The 16,571-nt window shown below is 37.5% G+C and overlaps 1 protein-coding gene across 6 annotated transcripts in view; it reads right to left on the bottom strand.

Annotated features, from left to right (window-relative positions):
- Positions 1 to 16,571, bottom strand: part of CDK14 (cyclin dependent kinase 14) — a 342,956-nt gene that overhangs the window by 193,947 nt on the left and 132,438 nt on the right. For all 6 annotated transcript variants that reach the window (XM_015618267.3, XM_033511841.1, XM_015618268.3 and 3 more), the window contains one exon: positions 3,498 to 3,560. In XM_015618267.3, coding sequence (XP_015473753.1) covers positions 3,498 to 3,560 — 63 coding nt within the window. The remainder of the gene's footprint in view (positions 1 to 3,497; positions 3,561 to 16,571) is intronic.

Genomic DNA, 16,571 nt, shown 5'->3' with positions numbered 1-16,571 from the left:
TGGTAGACATGCAAGTTTGTTAGCTACCAAAGACCTAAATCATTGTATATTTGAAGCTAATGAAGTTTGCAGAATATATGGACTGAAACAACTGCTCTATGCCAATTTCTCTTCAAGCTGATGAAGATGTTTTAGGTACATAACTGTGTTTGTGTCACCAGAATAACTGGCTTAACATTACCAGGGACAGGCATTTTTAAAACGTCTCAGCATCACACACAAATTTCTTGAAGGGTTTAAAGCCAGAGGTTATTTGTAAGACTTGCACCTCCACCCATGAATTATAAAATCCTGAAATCATTATGTGTCAATACATACATACCAATAAAAATGTTAAACCTAATACTTTGGGAAATAATCTTGTTTTATTTGCCTAAGCATACTGGCCCTGGACTTCTACAATTGCCAGCTGAGATATTCTTTATACTTCCACATAGTTATAATATCCTGCTAAGTCTTTATTTAAAACAGTTAAGTGACAGCAAATAGCCTATTTAAAACCACAAAGAAAGGCAATGTCAAACACAATACCTGAGGGGACAACAATATGTGTGTCCATCAAAGTAATTTAGATTTTTATTCTACTTATGAGTCTTCATTTAAAAGTAAGCCTGAGGGAACAAGCATTGTCTTTAGCCTTTAGCAAATACAGAGAAAATTCAGAAATATAATTAAGCTGAAGAGATCCTATAGAAGTCAAGAGGTAAGTAAATAATCATTTTGCATCTGCCTTCCTATAAAATGCTTGTTTAACAGGAACTACTGTATATAGTTTTTGGAAAAAGAAAGATGTGTGATTATGTGGGTTTGTATTTATAACTGGCAACAAGCCAGAAAGGAATATCCATCAATAGGCAATACTTTCCTCAAGAACAAAATTAAAAGGCAGGAGGTCTTTTGTCATGCTGGGAGAGCATCAATGGCTTAATCCCACAGGTCAGCCCCAGAGAGCTGAGGCTAATTTATTGCTACTGGAATATAATTGCTCAACTGGAAGCTTTTAAAATGGATTTAGGGATCACATAACCACTGATTCTGAAAAAACAGTGTCCAAAAGTCTGACTAAAAGTGAAATTACTGAAGGATCTCTAGGAAGAAAGGGCTGGCAGGAAGAGAAGGCTAATTAATATAGCTCAGCTTAACCCTTAGAAATCAGCTGTGGATCCAGACAACTTTGTCCAGAAGCTAAACCAAAACAAGGTGGCAAAGTCTTAAATCCCCAGTTGCATAAGTCAACAAAGTGAGTACAGCACAACAAAGCATTAAAATGAAATGGTTATGAAATAACTATCTTACTTCCTCTGAAACAAAAGAGCAGCACAAGTTTTTAGTTTGGCATGCTGGGGAAGGTCTGAGAATTCTTAGCATATATGACTGGGTTTTGGTCCTCCCAGCTGAAGAAATCACTCTCTTGGGCTATTTTTAATTTAGCTTTGAGAGCAGGTATCACACTGAAAACCCAAGCAGGCTGATTCATTCATTAAAATGGTAGGACTCAAATCATCATGCCTGGTTTTAGCAATTACTGCATGATTAAGGCTAGCCTTTGTTGCTGGCCTGGCAAGAGAGTCTACTAAATATATAAAACTGATTTTCGTCAATATTATTTAAGAGAAGAAAAAGTTAATTGTTCAATGGGATTGCTCATGTTTTGTCTGCTGATTGAAGTTCCATCTCCTACAACTTCCAATTTTTTTTTCTTTTCTCCCACCTGCCACCCTCCACTTTTATTAATAATCCATTAGTAATTTTAAAAACTTGAACCAGCAGTACATCAGGATTCTACACTTAGATACTCAAATACATATTTCTAATGTGTCTATAGGCTTCAAAGGTGTTGCTGAGCATTATTAGATGGTACAGATAGCCACAGAAACACGTGCAGCAAAATCTGAAAGGGAAATGCTGCTGCTGCAGTTCCCTCTGAGGCTCCTGTTTTAAAAGACAGGTATCTCAGGATTTAGTGGAGTGACTTACTAGCAACCCACACTGTCTATATCCATCCTCCTCAAAGAAAGCTCACTGGGTCCTGATATGATGAAATAAAAGTACAGTTATGTGAATTATTATGTCTTTTTTAGAAGGGAAAAATTACAGTTACAACAACTACTGCCTTGAGCTACACAGCACTGCAGCCTTGGAGTAAGACAAATCTGAAGCAGCACAAAGAATCTTAGTAGCCAGTCTTCATTTATCCCAAAGCTCAGAGAAATGAACATAAACATATCCACACAGGGAAATGAAACATAACCCCCTTGTTTTAACAAGCACATTCAACACCTGAAATTCTGCTTAGGAAACAGCAGGGAAAAAAGTTCAGAACTTTCAGGGGTCGAAAAGCAGGTCCTACCTCACTCCCTTTAGTGCCACACTCATGGTGTGTGTGTGTGTGGTTTTGGTTTGGTTTTTTTTCCCAAATATATTCAGTAAAAAGGAATTTTCCTTTTTTTTTTTTAGATGGCAGTAATTCTCATCAAAATTCATATGTTGTAGATGCCCCTTTTCATTCAAAGAACACAGAAAATTAATGAAGCTACATGATGTGCAACAATGATCAGCTATTGCAGAAGAAAAAATACTTCCTCTTTTTAAAATAATTCTCTTTTTTTTAAACCAAACAGGCCTTCTGGCTTTTCCAGAAAAGAGAGAGAGTTTTCATGAACTTCTACATTGCAGTAAGTTACATCCTGGAATAAAGTTCCCAGTGTGACAGGTGAAGACTTAAACACTTCCAAAAGTAGAACAATGGGACTGAAGTCCAAGTGCATGACAATTGTAACAAATATGAGTGATTTATATACACAAGACACATTCTGCATGTCTGCTTGGCTTCCATTTGATGCTGAAAGCATTTGGCTGACTTCCCAAATAGTAACAGGCTCAAGTCCCTACTCAACCACCTTTCCATTAAATCCTGCTAAGAAACTCTCTCCTTCCTGTGGGATGATTCTCAGTATCTATCTCAGAGGGGAAAAAAAAATTTCCAAAGTGAGATCAGCTATGAAAATGCTGATCTCATCCAAGAAAGTGAGCAAAAAGATTAGGGAAGATTTTATATGTTCATATAAAAAGCAGTACATGCAGCTAATAAAATTAATTACAGTTCCTTCAAACTTAATGAACCCATACTAAGTTACCTAAATGAAGATCTAGCACTGACAGCCTAAAGAATGTTTACCCTGGGGTTTTAGGGCAGTATTGTCTTAAGAGCAAATGTTTGAATGGAGGGGAGGGATTACCAACACTGTTAACAACATTCACTAATATATTTTGGCTCTGAGTCAATTTTACAAACCTCAGAAACTCTATTGCAGGAATGGTCAAATACTTGAATCTGTAATTATTTTCAAAGAAAACAAATATTTTAAAATACAGTTCATTGCCAGGCTTTTTCCCTTTAGCTAGCAATCAGTTTCTATGAAACAACTGACATGACATTTTTTGCAAAGTTACTGCTACTGCATTTGCCTTGAATGTGTGCTCTTTTTGACTCTTACCTTCACATTCTCTGGATGAAGCCCTCCAGGGTGTTTGTCCATGTACTGACATAAATCAGTGTGCTAAAAGAAAGTCAGATGGAGAAAACTATATTAATATCCATATGACTGCAGCAATAAATACCCTTCTACTTAGGAGTGGACATAACAAATGGAAAACAAGATTTCCTTTTTTCAGCCACATATGTGCAAACACACATTTGTACCTTTACACTCATTTTATTTAACAGCCTTGATAACTGATATGAATATTCAACAAATGCAAATTAATATTTTTTCTAACACCCTGCATTTGGTAGATTAATTACCTGAATTTTAATACCATTCTAAAACTTGTATCACCATCAACACCACAAAGATACTATTGAGACACAAGAGGAAGAACATAGAGGGATAATCTCACATCCAGCTCCCATCGTTCACATGATAACATTGCCCTTTAAATATAATTTTATAGTGATTCCAAATTAAGATGGGTTAAAGGTTTAGAAAACGAAGCTGAAAGGCATTGCATGTCAGAGTACTGAATGGTACTTTCCAGTTCAAAAAGAAGCACATATTATGTACATGTACAGGCATTAAATAAAGATACTTTAGGAAAGAACTTCATGGGAAATTCAAACCAAAGTTTTCACTTCATAGTTACATATATTTCCTGCAAATGTAGCATGAAATCTCTTCATTAGAAACAAACAAAAAAAGACTTGCAATGTATAGATTAATGTTATTTTAAATGAATAAATGTTTATAGCTTTTATTATGGAAACACTTTTCTCTGTATTCTTCTCTTACATTTCTACACTCCAGCAGCATGGTTTCAGTCAAGTGGCATGTTGCTTCTCTAATGTGCTTGCACAACTCAGCTTCTGGAATTATGTTCAGAATAAAAAAACCCAAAAATATGAATTTGATTAACCAGAAAATACTCAGAGACAGACTCTGCCTTCCACATCTGGTTTCTGAACACATCTGGTAAAAATCATCCAACATTCCTTGAAAAGCTACTTGGCAATACCTGCCTCACATACACAACAGCCCAGCTAAATACAGGCAGTTTTCAAAGTGAGAGTTTTGGACAAAAGCTGCCTTCCACACAGCAGAATGGTGTCTCTGTGCAACATTTCCCAAACCAGAAGACATTCTTTAGCCTTCTTTTGCAGAGTTATTCAGATACATAGGAAAGTTCACACCCAAGACCCAAAATTTTTTCTAGTCACAACTATCCTGCATAATCGCTTCTGAAATCACAAACTACAAGTGTGATTCTACTCTGTGCATGTAGAATTAACATTGTAAAGACATAAAGATGCACAGGATGATTAGGCTGTGCACTAGCACAACTATTTTCACAAATTCTTACATGGCTTCAAGAGAGCAAGAGCCCTGACTGCAGGAAATTGCTTGAATCCCAAAATGAACAGCATGTGTATCACAAGGGCAGAGGGCATGCTCAAACAGTCAAACCACACTAAATACAGCAAAATAGAGTTTATTCCAAAATGCAAGATACAGACAGCAATTCTTCAATTTATAGCTTACAAGTTAGTGAAAGCATTTACAAAGAAAATTTGAAGATGGATTCTACAAGTGAATTGTTAGTGTCAAAGATTTTACTTATTTTGTATAAAGACTCTTATTAAGACTCTTAAGTTTAAAGACTTACTCCTCATTTCTGTAAAATCTTTAGCCTTAAGGTACAAATTCCTCTTCAATTCTCCCAGTTAGCCTTCTGGGACCGGATCAATAAACCATGCCACAAATGGGCCAGGCACCCTTCAGTACGCATCACTACATTTCACATTTTTGTCTTGTTTACTGTATGAACACCAAGAAAACACACTTAAACAAAGTCATCTGCTAATCTTGTCATTTGTTTTAATAAACTAACAGGTTCTGAGTACTAATCCTAGCACAAGAATCTGCCTTAATATCAGCTGAAACACCATTACTACAGGTGATGACTGATGTCAAATAAGAAATTTGTGGGAATCAACTAATTTTAATGGGTTATCTGTTACTCAAGAGAAATGCCTGTCTTTGAATAGTGCTGGCACCAGCAGTGTTCAAGAGATGTTTAAAGAAAAGACTGAAATGTCACTTTAGAGAGTCCATTAGGGTGGCCAGGGAAGTGCTGTCCCATCCTCAGACACAGCCATCGTGGCCCCTGAGCACGGCACACTCCCTTGAGTGGGCTGGCTCAAGGAATTATCATTTGCCCCCAGTTCAATCTTTCAGCTTTTGTGAACAACTGATAACCTGGTAAGTGGGAAGTTCATTGCCTCCTTCACTTTCTACTGTTTTCTATGATTTGCAAGCAGTCAGCTGACAGAAACCAGATCAGAGGAAGACAAACCCAGCATTACTTCTGAAGGTCCCCTCCCCAGAGCCCTACCACACCAGCTGCACTAACTGCATATTTTTATTCACCAAAAGCTTCTCATCCTATTCAGAGTCACAACTCTAGGAATAGAAATAAGTCATATTTTTTATTTCCAATATACTTGTAACAAAGGATGAGGATAACCTCATTTTTTTATGGTTATATTTGTTACTATTTGGATGCATTTTCTCCATACAGAAACATCAATGATGATCGCATTTGTGTTATCCATCATTAACTTATTCTTCCTACCCCAAGGATGAAGACAATTTCCCAATTGCCTGATATAACCTTCTGCCATCAGTCTAACCGTCAAAACTTACAAAAACTGATTGAACATGTCTGCCTGAAAGTCGGGGTAAGCAGCAATTTCCTCAGGATCCTGGAAACCTTACAGTCAGTTGTGCTGTAGTCTTTTGGCATTTATTTTTTTCTCTACATACACACTACAGACACAGAGGAATGTGTACCAAACCTTCATTCAGATGGGGAAAAGAAATGGAAAGTATTTTCTGTTCAAATCTGTCAGCTATTTGCTTTCATAAAACTAAGAGTCCTTCTCATAAAAGTAGCTAAACATTATGGTAAGAACTGTGGAAGCAATTTAAAATGTTAGAGCACATTGCTCCCCACTTTAAAAAAAAGAAGGTGGCAGCAAAGCAAAGGCAACATCAGCTGCTCCCCTTTTCCAAGGTAGGGAGCGAATGCACATTGAATTAAACATTAGTACAGCCAGGAAAACTGACAGTGCTGCAGAGACAGCTCTTTCTAAACCTGTTTTCCCTTTTGGCAGCCAAAGTGTCTGCTCCAGTGCTGTGTGCACAACTGACATTGAAGAAGACAAAACAAATGCAAGTTTCAGGAAAGCATTAGAAAAGAAAACAAGGGAGTAAGCTGGATGAAAGCGGTTTTTTAATGGTATTCCATGAAATTTGTACTATATAGATGGAGGGTTTTTCTTCATGCTATATTTCATGGTGGAAAACAATATGCTTTCCCAAGTGGAAGAGTGGCTGCAAATACAGCCTGCCATACTCTGACACTGGAGTCTTTGCTGTGGTCACCATCCTGACCTAATAAAATATATACCCTAAAGGAAAATTCAAGATACAATTACACATTGGCAGTAACATAAAACTATACTGAAACAAGGTACAAAGACAAGAAACAGACCAACCAACACACCTTTTACAGTCCATTCTGCACTGTCTCAGAGGGTCAGGCAACCTCAGAGGGAAGCAGCATATTGGGAATGCAGTACAGAGACTTCCAGGTAATTGTACACCTTCTGATCCCAAGTGGACCTGGCTAGGCCAATTCTGCTTCAAGCTAGCTTTTAACAGCTCTATCACCCATACTGTTAACCCCTAACACACATAAATCACCAAAGTAATATCACGCTGACAGAACATGTGATATTTTAGTTTAAGTTCAAAATCCCATTCGTTCCTGCCCTTTACACTCCACCAGTGTACCCACACCTATATGTACAAATAATCAATTGGAACTCCTCTGCTCAAAACAGCTACACAAAAAACAGTAAGCAGAGATAGATCAAGTTTCTATAGAGTAGAACTCAAAAGCTAGGAAAGTGAAGAATTAATGGGGCTTATCCAACCTTTTATTTGTTTCCCCATTAAATGTGGATTATGATAACTCCTAAAAGGTCTAATGTAATCACACTTTTTTTCCTTCCCAGGATTAGACACACTCACTGAACAGAATAGGAGATACTTGATTAAAAAATAACTGAGCTGTATTACAGTTAGGGGGTTTTCTTATATTCTCAAACAGCTTGCAGAGTCTGGCCTTTTTGCTGCTTTGAAGACTGAAATAATGTCACAGGTTTTCCTACCCTGCTTATTGCTATGGTATTGACACATTTTACAAACGTAGAATAATTTCATAGCAATGTAGGAGACATAAGGCATTACTTCCTTTTTTTATGAAGCAAAGACAAAAAAAATCCTAAGAATCATTGATCTGGGAAATTCTGCTCTAAGAACTTTGGTTTTGACTTTTCAGAGCATTTGGCACTATTTTTTATTCTGTGTTTTGACTGATTGTGATCGCAGTGGAAAATATTCTGGTCTTCAGGTGCATCCCTTGGCCCCACACACACCCTCTTCCTTTTTGCTGTCTCTGATGGGCAATGTGGTTTGTCCTAAGCTAAGAACACCTGGTAGACATTACAGAAAGAACTGTCAGGATGCTGCCATTCCAGAGACAGGGAAGCTGATTTGTTGCTATTGATTTTGGTGCACACTGGTCTGAAAAGGAATATAAAATGCATTGGTAATATTTAAATACATATTAGCAATAAATCTACACATAATCATCCACCTAAGCATTGTGCCCTTCTCATGCCTGGCTGAGAGCCTTGTCTCAACTACTCTGCAACAGTGGCTTTAGTTACAGCTGTAAATGTGTAATGCTTTTGCAAAGGAGACTGAGATTCTCATGCTGAATAGCAGAAATCTGTAATGACAGCAATTTCAACTAGCGATGACAATTCCCAATACAGCAGGGGTGGAAGCCAGTTCTCTACAGCAGTATTACCTAGCTAGTCTTGAAATGATACTTCAAATGAGGCAGGAACCTCAGAAGACATCCTGGTTCCCACATTCACAAAAAATTAGAGAAATTCAACAACAATCACATGCCTTCACCACACAATCCTTAGTAGAGCTGCACAACATGCACTTCCACAAGGGTGAAAAAAGGAGACTGCCCAGGCCATCTTTATCTTGGTCCTCCAATTATAAGAGCTTTCCCACTTCACTAACAGAACAGTGTTTTCTGCAAAACCTGTTATGCTTTAAGTGAACAATTTGATCTCTCCTCCCACTACTGGCTTCCACAGGAATAATTTCTCTTTGTCAGAAATTAACAGCTACAATAGTTGAAGTGAGAGACTAAAGTCCTTGAGAAGAGAGGAGGAATCTTCAAAGACGTCGGTCTTAAGTACAATTTATGATTTTTCTGAAGCTTATCACTTGACCAAACTTGGGGCAGTTTTCAAAATAATAGTCTAATGCTACCCACAGCACCAAGGCTATCCATCCCCTAAATTCTAAATCCATACTGTACAACTTGAATATTTAAAATAAGGGTCCTCCAGATAGAGGCTCAAGATACCATGGACATTTTGGCTGAAAGTAAAAGTAAATATAGCTGATCTGAGACAGACTTTGGCATTTTTACCTTCGAATAATTGCACTTCACTACTGTATGCCAGAAGATCGTGGCTCCAGGGCTCCACCTTAACTTCAGGGTTCTGGCACACACAGCTACACCTCCTTGAAAAGGCCCTGCCCAGCCTTTCTGTTACCTTCTCTCAGGACATTAAAACACAAACCCTTTCCTCAGTGCACACCTCAAGTAACAAGGCCTCCATGAAGGAATCCCATGTCCCTTCCTGGGCTAGATGGAACAATTTCTGTACATGGACCAGAGGCTGCACAGTGCTTCCTAGGATAGGGCATAAAAACCCATGCTCAGCAATGCTGGTTCACCTACTCTTGCTTCCAAACTAAATATAGAAGCACATCAGCCAATACCCATTTTTAACCCAAACTTAAAACTTAAATTATTTGCTAATATTTTCCTCCCTCTGACAGAGACAAGTATCACAACTCCTACAGGTACCAGAGAATGAGAGAGAGTTTAAGTTACTTTTCAAACACAAGTGCCCATAGTCTAAACAAAAATCAACAAAGTTGTACCAGGAGTTAAAAAAAAAGAAAAAAAAAGAAAACACTTTTTAAAAAAAAGAAAAGAAAAAAAAAGAAAAGAAAATGCACACTTGCTCAGACTCTCTCTATAATATTTTTCACTCATTTTCCCTCTCATACCATCAACTACTATGACAACTCTATATAAACTATGATTTACTTATGAAATATTGTCTTCCAAGCCCACATGAAGAAATGAATTGATGAATTTGGGTTTTGATTTAAACTTGGGGCAGTGTGTAACTGTATGAAAGTCACTTTTATTCAGCAAGACTCTGGTTTATAAGTAGACATGTGTGTGTTTATGTTTGTGAGCATACTGCGCATAAGCATCTGCTGAAGGGAAAAGAATCCTGGCTGATATTTATACAGCTGAAGCAAGGTTTATATACATTACATCCTAGGTCTGGAAAAGAGAGAATATGTAAACAAAGCAGGGAAAAAATACAAATGTTGATGACTCCCCTTCTCCTCTTGAAGAAATTCTAATTATGAATAGATGAGTAAACCACAAGCTAGAAATGTCCTCAGATATGCTGTGTGCTTCACTTTTACATCAACTGTTTTGCTCAGCTATCTTGCTCAGAAATCAGACTCAAACACAAACGTGTTCTGACAAAGGGTGGGACGTTTCGTTTCAAAGGCATGGCTAGTGACGTGAAATGATCTCTACTTTGCTCACCCTTCTCCATAATAATAATGTGAATGTCATTCTCTTCTAATTAAATTAGTCTCTTCTACTTCCCATGCAATACATTCCCTTTCCCTCCTCTTCTTCAGTCATGATAAATCTCCATGTGACTTAGGCGTCCCATAATTCTGCCTAATTGGTTTCAGCTGTCATTTTTGAAGCTGAAATGCACGGAGAGCCCGGGGCTTGTGAATGGAACAGGAAGCACTTCCAACTTCATTCCCATCATGCAAAACCAGCAATGTGTAAGAACCCTCCCATTAAAACAAGAACAGGAGTATTTGGCTGCCGGCGATGCCATGGTGCAGCAGACAGATTGTGCTGCTCCACCGAGGCAGTGAGGCTGTTGTGAGCCATTCCTCTCTGTTCAAAGGAGGGCACACATTAGTTATGCCCTAGCAGCTTTCCTGACTAAAATACTTTCCTTTTTGTCACCAACAAATTTTTAAACTGATAATATAATTTATCAATAAAAGGATGGGCGCCAGGAATATTTAAAGTGACAGGAGAACAAAAGAAGTTAATTCCTTTTAAATGGCATCTATCCTCCAACCTAAGCACTCTGCAGATTACTGTGCCACAGTTAAAACTTATTTTGTGTCACTGGTATGTTCAAAAGTGTCACAGACTCTCATTTTCACACATTTCTGTGGCTTTTTATAATTCTATCTGTTCCCTCTATGAGATGACATGGTGTTACCCATGCTAACAGAGAATACCCTTACAACGTATCTCTGGGTGACACCTAAGCAACTTCCAGCAAAACAGCAGCAGGCAACAGCACCAGCTGGGCTGAGCAGCAGGGGAAAGATCTATACTAGGGATTCAAAGAAGAAAGTACCCCACAAGACACTCATAATGAAAACAATCCTGCTAACAGATGTTTTCAGTGCCTTGGATTTCTCTCACACTGTCAACAAAGACAATTATACTTCAAAATATGTGAACAATACTATATAGAAAAGGAGACTAGATGGTGGGGGAGTACATAATACAGATAGAAACTTATCTGAAAATCCCAGAGAGAAAAAGGGATGCACAGTTGTCTGCTTTTTGGCTGTTACTAGAAAAGATAAATTTATTTATGGATACAAAACCCCTGTCCATTTCACAGAGAATAATCTGGTTCTTTAGAGACAAGTGAAACACACACCACTAAGGAAAGAATAGCTGAATGAACTAAAAGATCTTCAACAAAATACAGTTTTCTAAAGATGCCAGCTTATCCTCCTCCTTATTCACTGTCTACCTTAATAATTTCATCAGTTTTGTGTTCTTCATAAATCAGGTTAAGGAGACAACCTACTTAATTTACTGAGATTATCTGAACAAAAGAATGACATTGCAAAAAGAAGTAGTAATTCCTGTTTAGTGTGATCAAAACCTAGCATCAAATTATCAGCTTGTGCAAACTGTGATGGACTTAGAGACCTCAAAATCAACCAAGTTGGAACAATTTTTGACAGCTGTAACACTTGTGCCCACAAAGACAGGCATGTGAAAAAATAATAATCTTACCTATGTCTACTATCAATGACAGAATTCTGTTGATTATTTGCCTAAATTGTTCTTTAAAAACTGACAGTATTAGACAAACCATCACCCCACAGTAACTTCTTAAGTGCTTTATTATTGTTAGTATGAAAGGGGCATTCTTTGAGTTTAATCTTTCTCTTCCTTCCTGTAATTTTAGATTTTCTTTTTTATCCTCTTTATGATAGAAATAGGTCACTGGCTTTCTCTATGATACATTTTAAAGGTTGTAAATGTCTCGTCCTTTTTTTATCCCCAACTCTTCAGAGCCCTTTGAAGAGTTACTTTGACTTTTCCTTAGAAGGCTTTATTCTTGATGTTTACTCACCCTTGTCTTTTTCCCCCTCAGGTCTCCAGCTGATTCATGTCTTTCTTTTGTGTACAATTTGCCCTTTAGGATGGTGGCCTTACCTGTATTGAGCAGAATGTCATCACTGGCATGTCTACTATGCACATGCATCCTACTACATGTATGTGTTTTCGATGGACTGCAATAACACTTGAATTTTTACCTGTCATTTAGGAAAAAACTAACTGGGAACTGTCAGGAAGCAGACTATCTCATGGGATTTCCAGTATTCATTTCTCAGTTCAACTCAATGTTTCTTATACTTTGATTTTTGTTGTGTGTATTGTTTTGGGGTTTCTTTTTAATACTTACATTGAATGCAAGGGTTAATACTTAATAAAAAGAAGAATAAATAATAGATGCTAATTAATAAATGGTGCACAGAACATCTAACCAATATTTACCAACCATTGGTAAATTGTACAAAAATTGGTCATTCAGATACACACAGCCTTCCAGCCTGTTGGATTGTAAATCTTGATTAATTTTATTAATGCATCTATTCATCAGCATGTGCCCTCCATATGAAGTCTACACAACATCTGGAAATCCTCCAAAGACAGGATCACAGGATCACAGAATCACAGAACATGCTGAATTGGAAGGAACCCACAAGGACCATCAAGTCCAACTCCTGACCCTTCACAGCATCATCCCCAAGAGTAACACCACATGCTCAAGAATATTGCATGAGTAACATCTGGCCTCCCTAGACATGCTAAATTTCTTAGCCTAGCAGGAGTATTTTTATTTAAATTTAAATATAATGTTTCATTCCTTCTTTCCTATGTCTGGCAGAATCTTTACCTCTCAGCAAAGCACTAAACAATTTCCTCCTGAAATCCCACCTCAATCCCTCCCTCCTGAAGCCTATTTTGTTTGCATTTCCAGCCTATACTTGGACATCAGCAGCACCTATCTCTGATCTGCTCATGAGAACTTGAGAAACAAGGCTTTCCCAAGAGCAGTATTCCTTTACTGCCTCTTCTCAATAGGACAGGATTTCCTTTCCTTCTGCTGACCCTCAGCCTTGATCTGTCATCTTTTTGACTGCAACTTAAGCAATGCAACTCAAGGCAAGCCTGGGGCACAAGGCAGGGTTAAACTACAGGGGAACAGCTGCTTCTCTGGTCAAGGTAAACAGAAACTACTAAATTCAACTGTTCCCAGGCTGGGAGCCCTCGGTGACTCTGCTGCTTGCCAGGGAGGACAGGCACATTCACAGCAAGCAAAGGTGACTGGAGGCACCTGATTGTTTCAGAACTTCACTGGCTTTCAGTTCTTGCTCGCCACAGCTGGACAGGCACCTCAAATTCAAATGGGAAGAAAATCACCCATCATTACACTTTCACACCAAAATAATGTAATTCAGACTCCAAATACGTTTCACTTTAGGTCAAGGATTAGAAGACTCTTCCTTCCTTCTTGCTGGTTTCTCCCTAGGTATTACACATCACTGAAGGATCCTAGTGTTAAGAGCTCAAAAGCAGCTCTGGGACACTACTGATTTTCCCTGCTCTCTCACCCACTAAAAAAAAAAGTGGCTTTTTTGGTTTGTTTTCACAATCCATCAGTGCTGTCATACCTTTAGTTTCAAAATCTGCTCCCTAATAAAATAAATAAAAAATTAAAAAAATAATAGTGTTCAGTCCAAATTATCAAAAATTATAAGAAATTGAATTTTTTCAATGGAAAAAATTATGATCCTTGCAGGTAATTAATTTTGCCTGTTTTCTTATGTTATACTTCGTAAGTATTATGTAAGACAAATTTGTCTCAAGACAAATCCAAAATCTCAGCTGTGTAATTCTTAATTCTGATAAAGAGTATGTATGTCGATTTCCAATAAGCTTTAAAATGAGAAACTCACACCATTTTTTTTCTTACAGGAAATGGGAGGGAAACGTAACTAATGAACTTTATTAAGTAAACACATTGTATAACAACTTATTTTAGCTGCTGTAATGAAGCAATGAAAATTAAACATTTTTCTTTAATGGAAACTAATTTTTAGAACCAAAAACATACACAAATGTTAAAATAGTCAAGGCAATTGAAAATGCTTGGGTTTAAATTACATTATTAGATTACTCTGGAGCTTTTTTGCTGTTGAGGCAGACATAATATTGCTCATTACTCATCCTTCCAATTATAAGTATCTGTTCTTGTTGCAAACCTAGTTCATAAATATTGAAAGCATGATGTAAAGTATTGCTATACAAGCTATACAAGCTCACTTTTACATGCCAGGAATAGCTGCTGGTTCATTTATTGATACTAATATACTTACATAATTATGCATAATAATAAAAACCTCATTATCATTCTACCAAGCCTGTAGCAAATACATTTTGCTTAGGATTGCCTTTCAGCAATTAAATGTTCCTAAATTCAGTCATCTTCCTTCTAAATAAACAAGTGAAGCAGCAAAGGGTAGCAGCTAATGATCATTTTAGAGCAAACAGATGTGAACCCATCTTCAGAGATCCCTCAATATGTCTGAGATGTAAAATTCACCACCTCCTTGGGCAAAGCTGGCCATTATCAGTGACACTGGCACTAAAGCCACCATCGCCATAAGATTGCCTAAACACTTAAAGAGAGCCTGGTGAGGAAGGGAACAAAACCTGTGTGAGCAGTCACACATCTCCACTGAACTGTGATGCTGAACTGACCTTCGACTTTGGGAAGTTACTGCAGTCTCAGACAGCAGACACAAAGTGTGTCAAAACTTCATTTTCATTGCTCAGCACATCCCAGTTAACTATACAGAAATCATTTTCTTTACCATTTATACATGAAAGACTATCAGCCATTCAGGTTCTGTAGAGGAAATTCCAAGCAGCTCGTTCTCAAAACTCCCCAGGTAATAAGCAATGGCTCTCAGTCATCCAGTGATAAAACTGAGCTCCAAGCATGCTTTGCAATTCACTGATATAAGTGCTAACAAATAATAACAAAGTATTCTAAACTACTTTTGACTAAGTTCAAAAGGAGTAAGCTCCCTTTCTCCTCTTCCACGTAAATGTACAGCTCCAACTTCACCATCAAAATGTTTATATTGAGAATAAATTTTTCCTGATCTTCAGCTGTCAGACAGAATTTTTAAAGATTGCCTTTTCTTGGCTTTGCAGATCACCAAGGTTAAAGTTAACAAACTGTTAGATGTTTTCATCTAACAGACATACATATTAAAAAGAAGCTAATTTGAGGGACCCAGAGAATTTAATGACTGCTATGTTCCCTTTCAGAGGGTATTCTGCTTTCAGCATCTAAGTAATTACCGTAACACATTCATTTGCAATGAAAGATGCTACATGAAATTAAATTTCATTCCACTCTTTCAGGGTTAATGCTGAAACCAAATACCTCTGATAGCCTCAGACATTTCACCAGTATTATTTTCCCAATTGAATCATCACCAACCTAGCAACCCAAACTTTCCATTTTCTGAGAACTCTCAGATCAATAACTGTTCATTACTAATTTAGTCATGATATCTCACTCAAACATCTTTTATTATGTTTGAAAAGGTCAATAGTGATCAATGGCAATAGTGTATCAGTTCTATGATATCCCTTTATGAAATAAGTCAAATTCAATCCCTTTTAGGTTAGGATTTAGTCATTCAAAAATGTACACCAGCATGTAATTTTAATCACATGACTATTTTGACTTCTTTCAGCACAAATTACTCGTATGATTGAGTTAAACCATGTACAGGTGTTAAAATAGCAACAAACCAGACGTTACAGATACAGAGCTCAGTAACACAAATTACACAGCTAGATTGCATATTCAACTGGCCGAAATTTGTACATTTCAATGGGCAACTGTAATCTTTGCCTCTGCACATTCACATTATATGCTGAATGGAAGCTTTTTAACCAAAGGAACAAATGAGATCCCTGAAATCATGCAATTAAACCTCTATCATGCACACCCACAAGAATTCAGTTCAGGTTATATGGGCATTCTCAAGCATTATCAAATAGCATTCACTATCTGATCAAACTATAATTTTACATTACTGAACAATGAAAACAGACTTTTGTTAAGAAATTCTGTCATCTCAAGGCACAGGAGCATGTTACAATGTCATCATTATACAGTCTTTAGGCTGTTTGGAGAGAATAAAGTATCCTTCCCTTCTTCCCCAGCAGCACCTTGAGAGGCTGCCCAGCAGCCAAACACTAAAATACTACTTGGATCAGCTGCTAGAAACCATTAGTAAAGGAGATTCTCAAACAGTCTCAATAGGTACCAAACACCATGGGAAAGGTGCAATCACCAGTAGGGTTGATCTCTTGCAGAAAAACAGCTAAGTGAATCCAAAAGAATGTGCTACTGCATGAAGCTTTATCTGTGCCTGTACATGGCTGAGAGC

The sequence above is a fragment of the Parus major genome, chromosome 2 (assembly GCF_001522545.3).
Source record: "Parus major isolate Abel chromosome 2, Parus_major1.1, whole genome shotgun sequence".
NCBI lineage: Eukaryota > Metazoa > Chordata > Aves > Passeriformes > Paridae > Parus > Parus major.
Note: the sequence above shows the minus strand (reverse complement) of the source record. Positions and strands in the feature narration are given on the sequence as shown.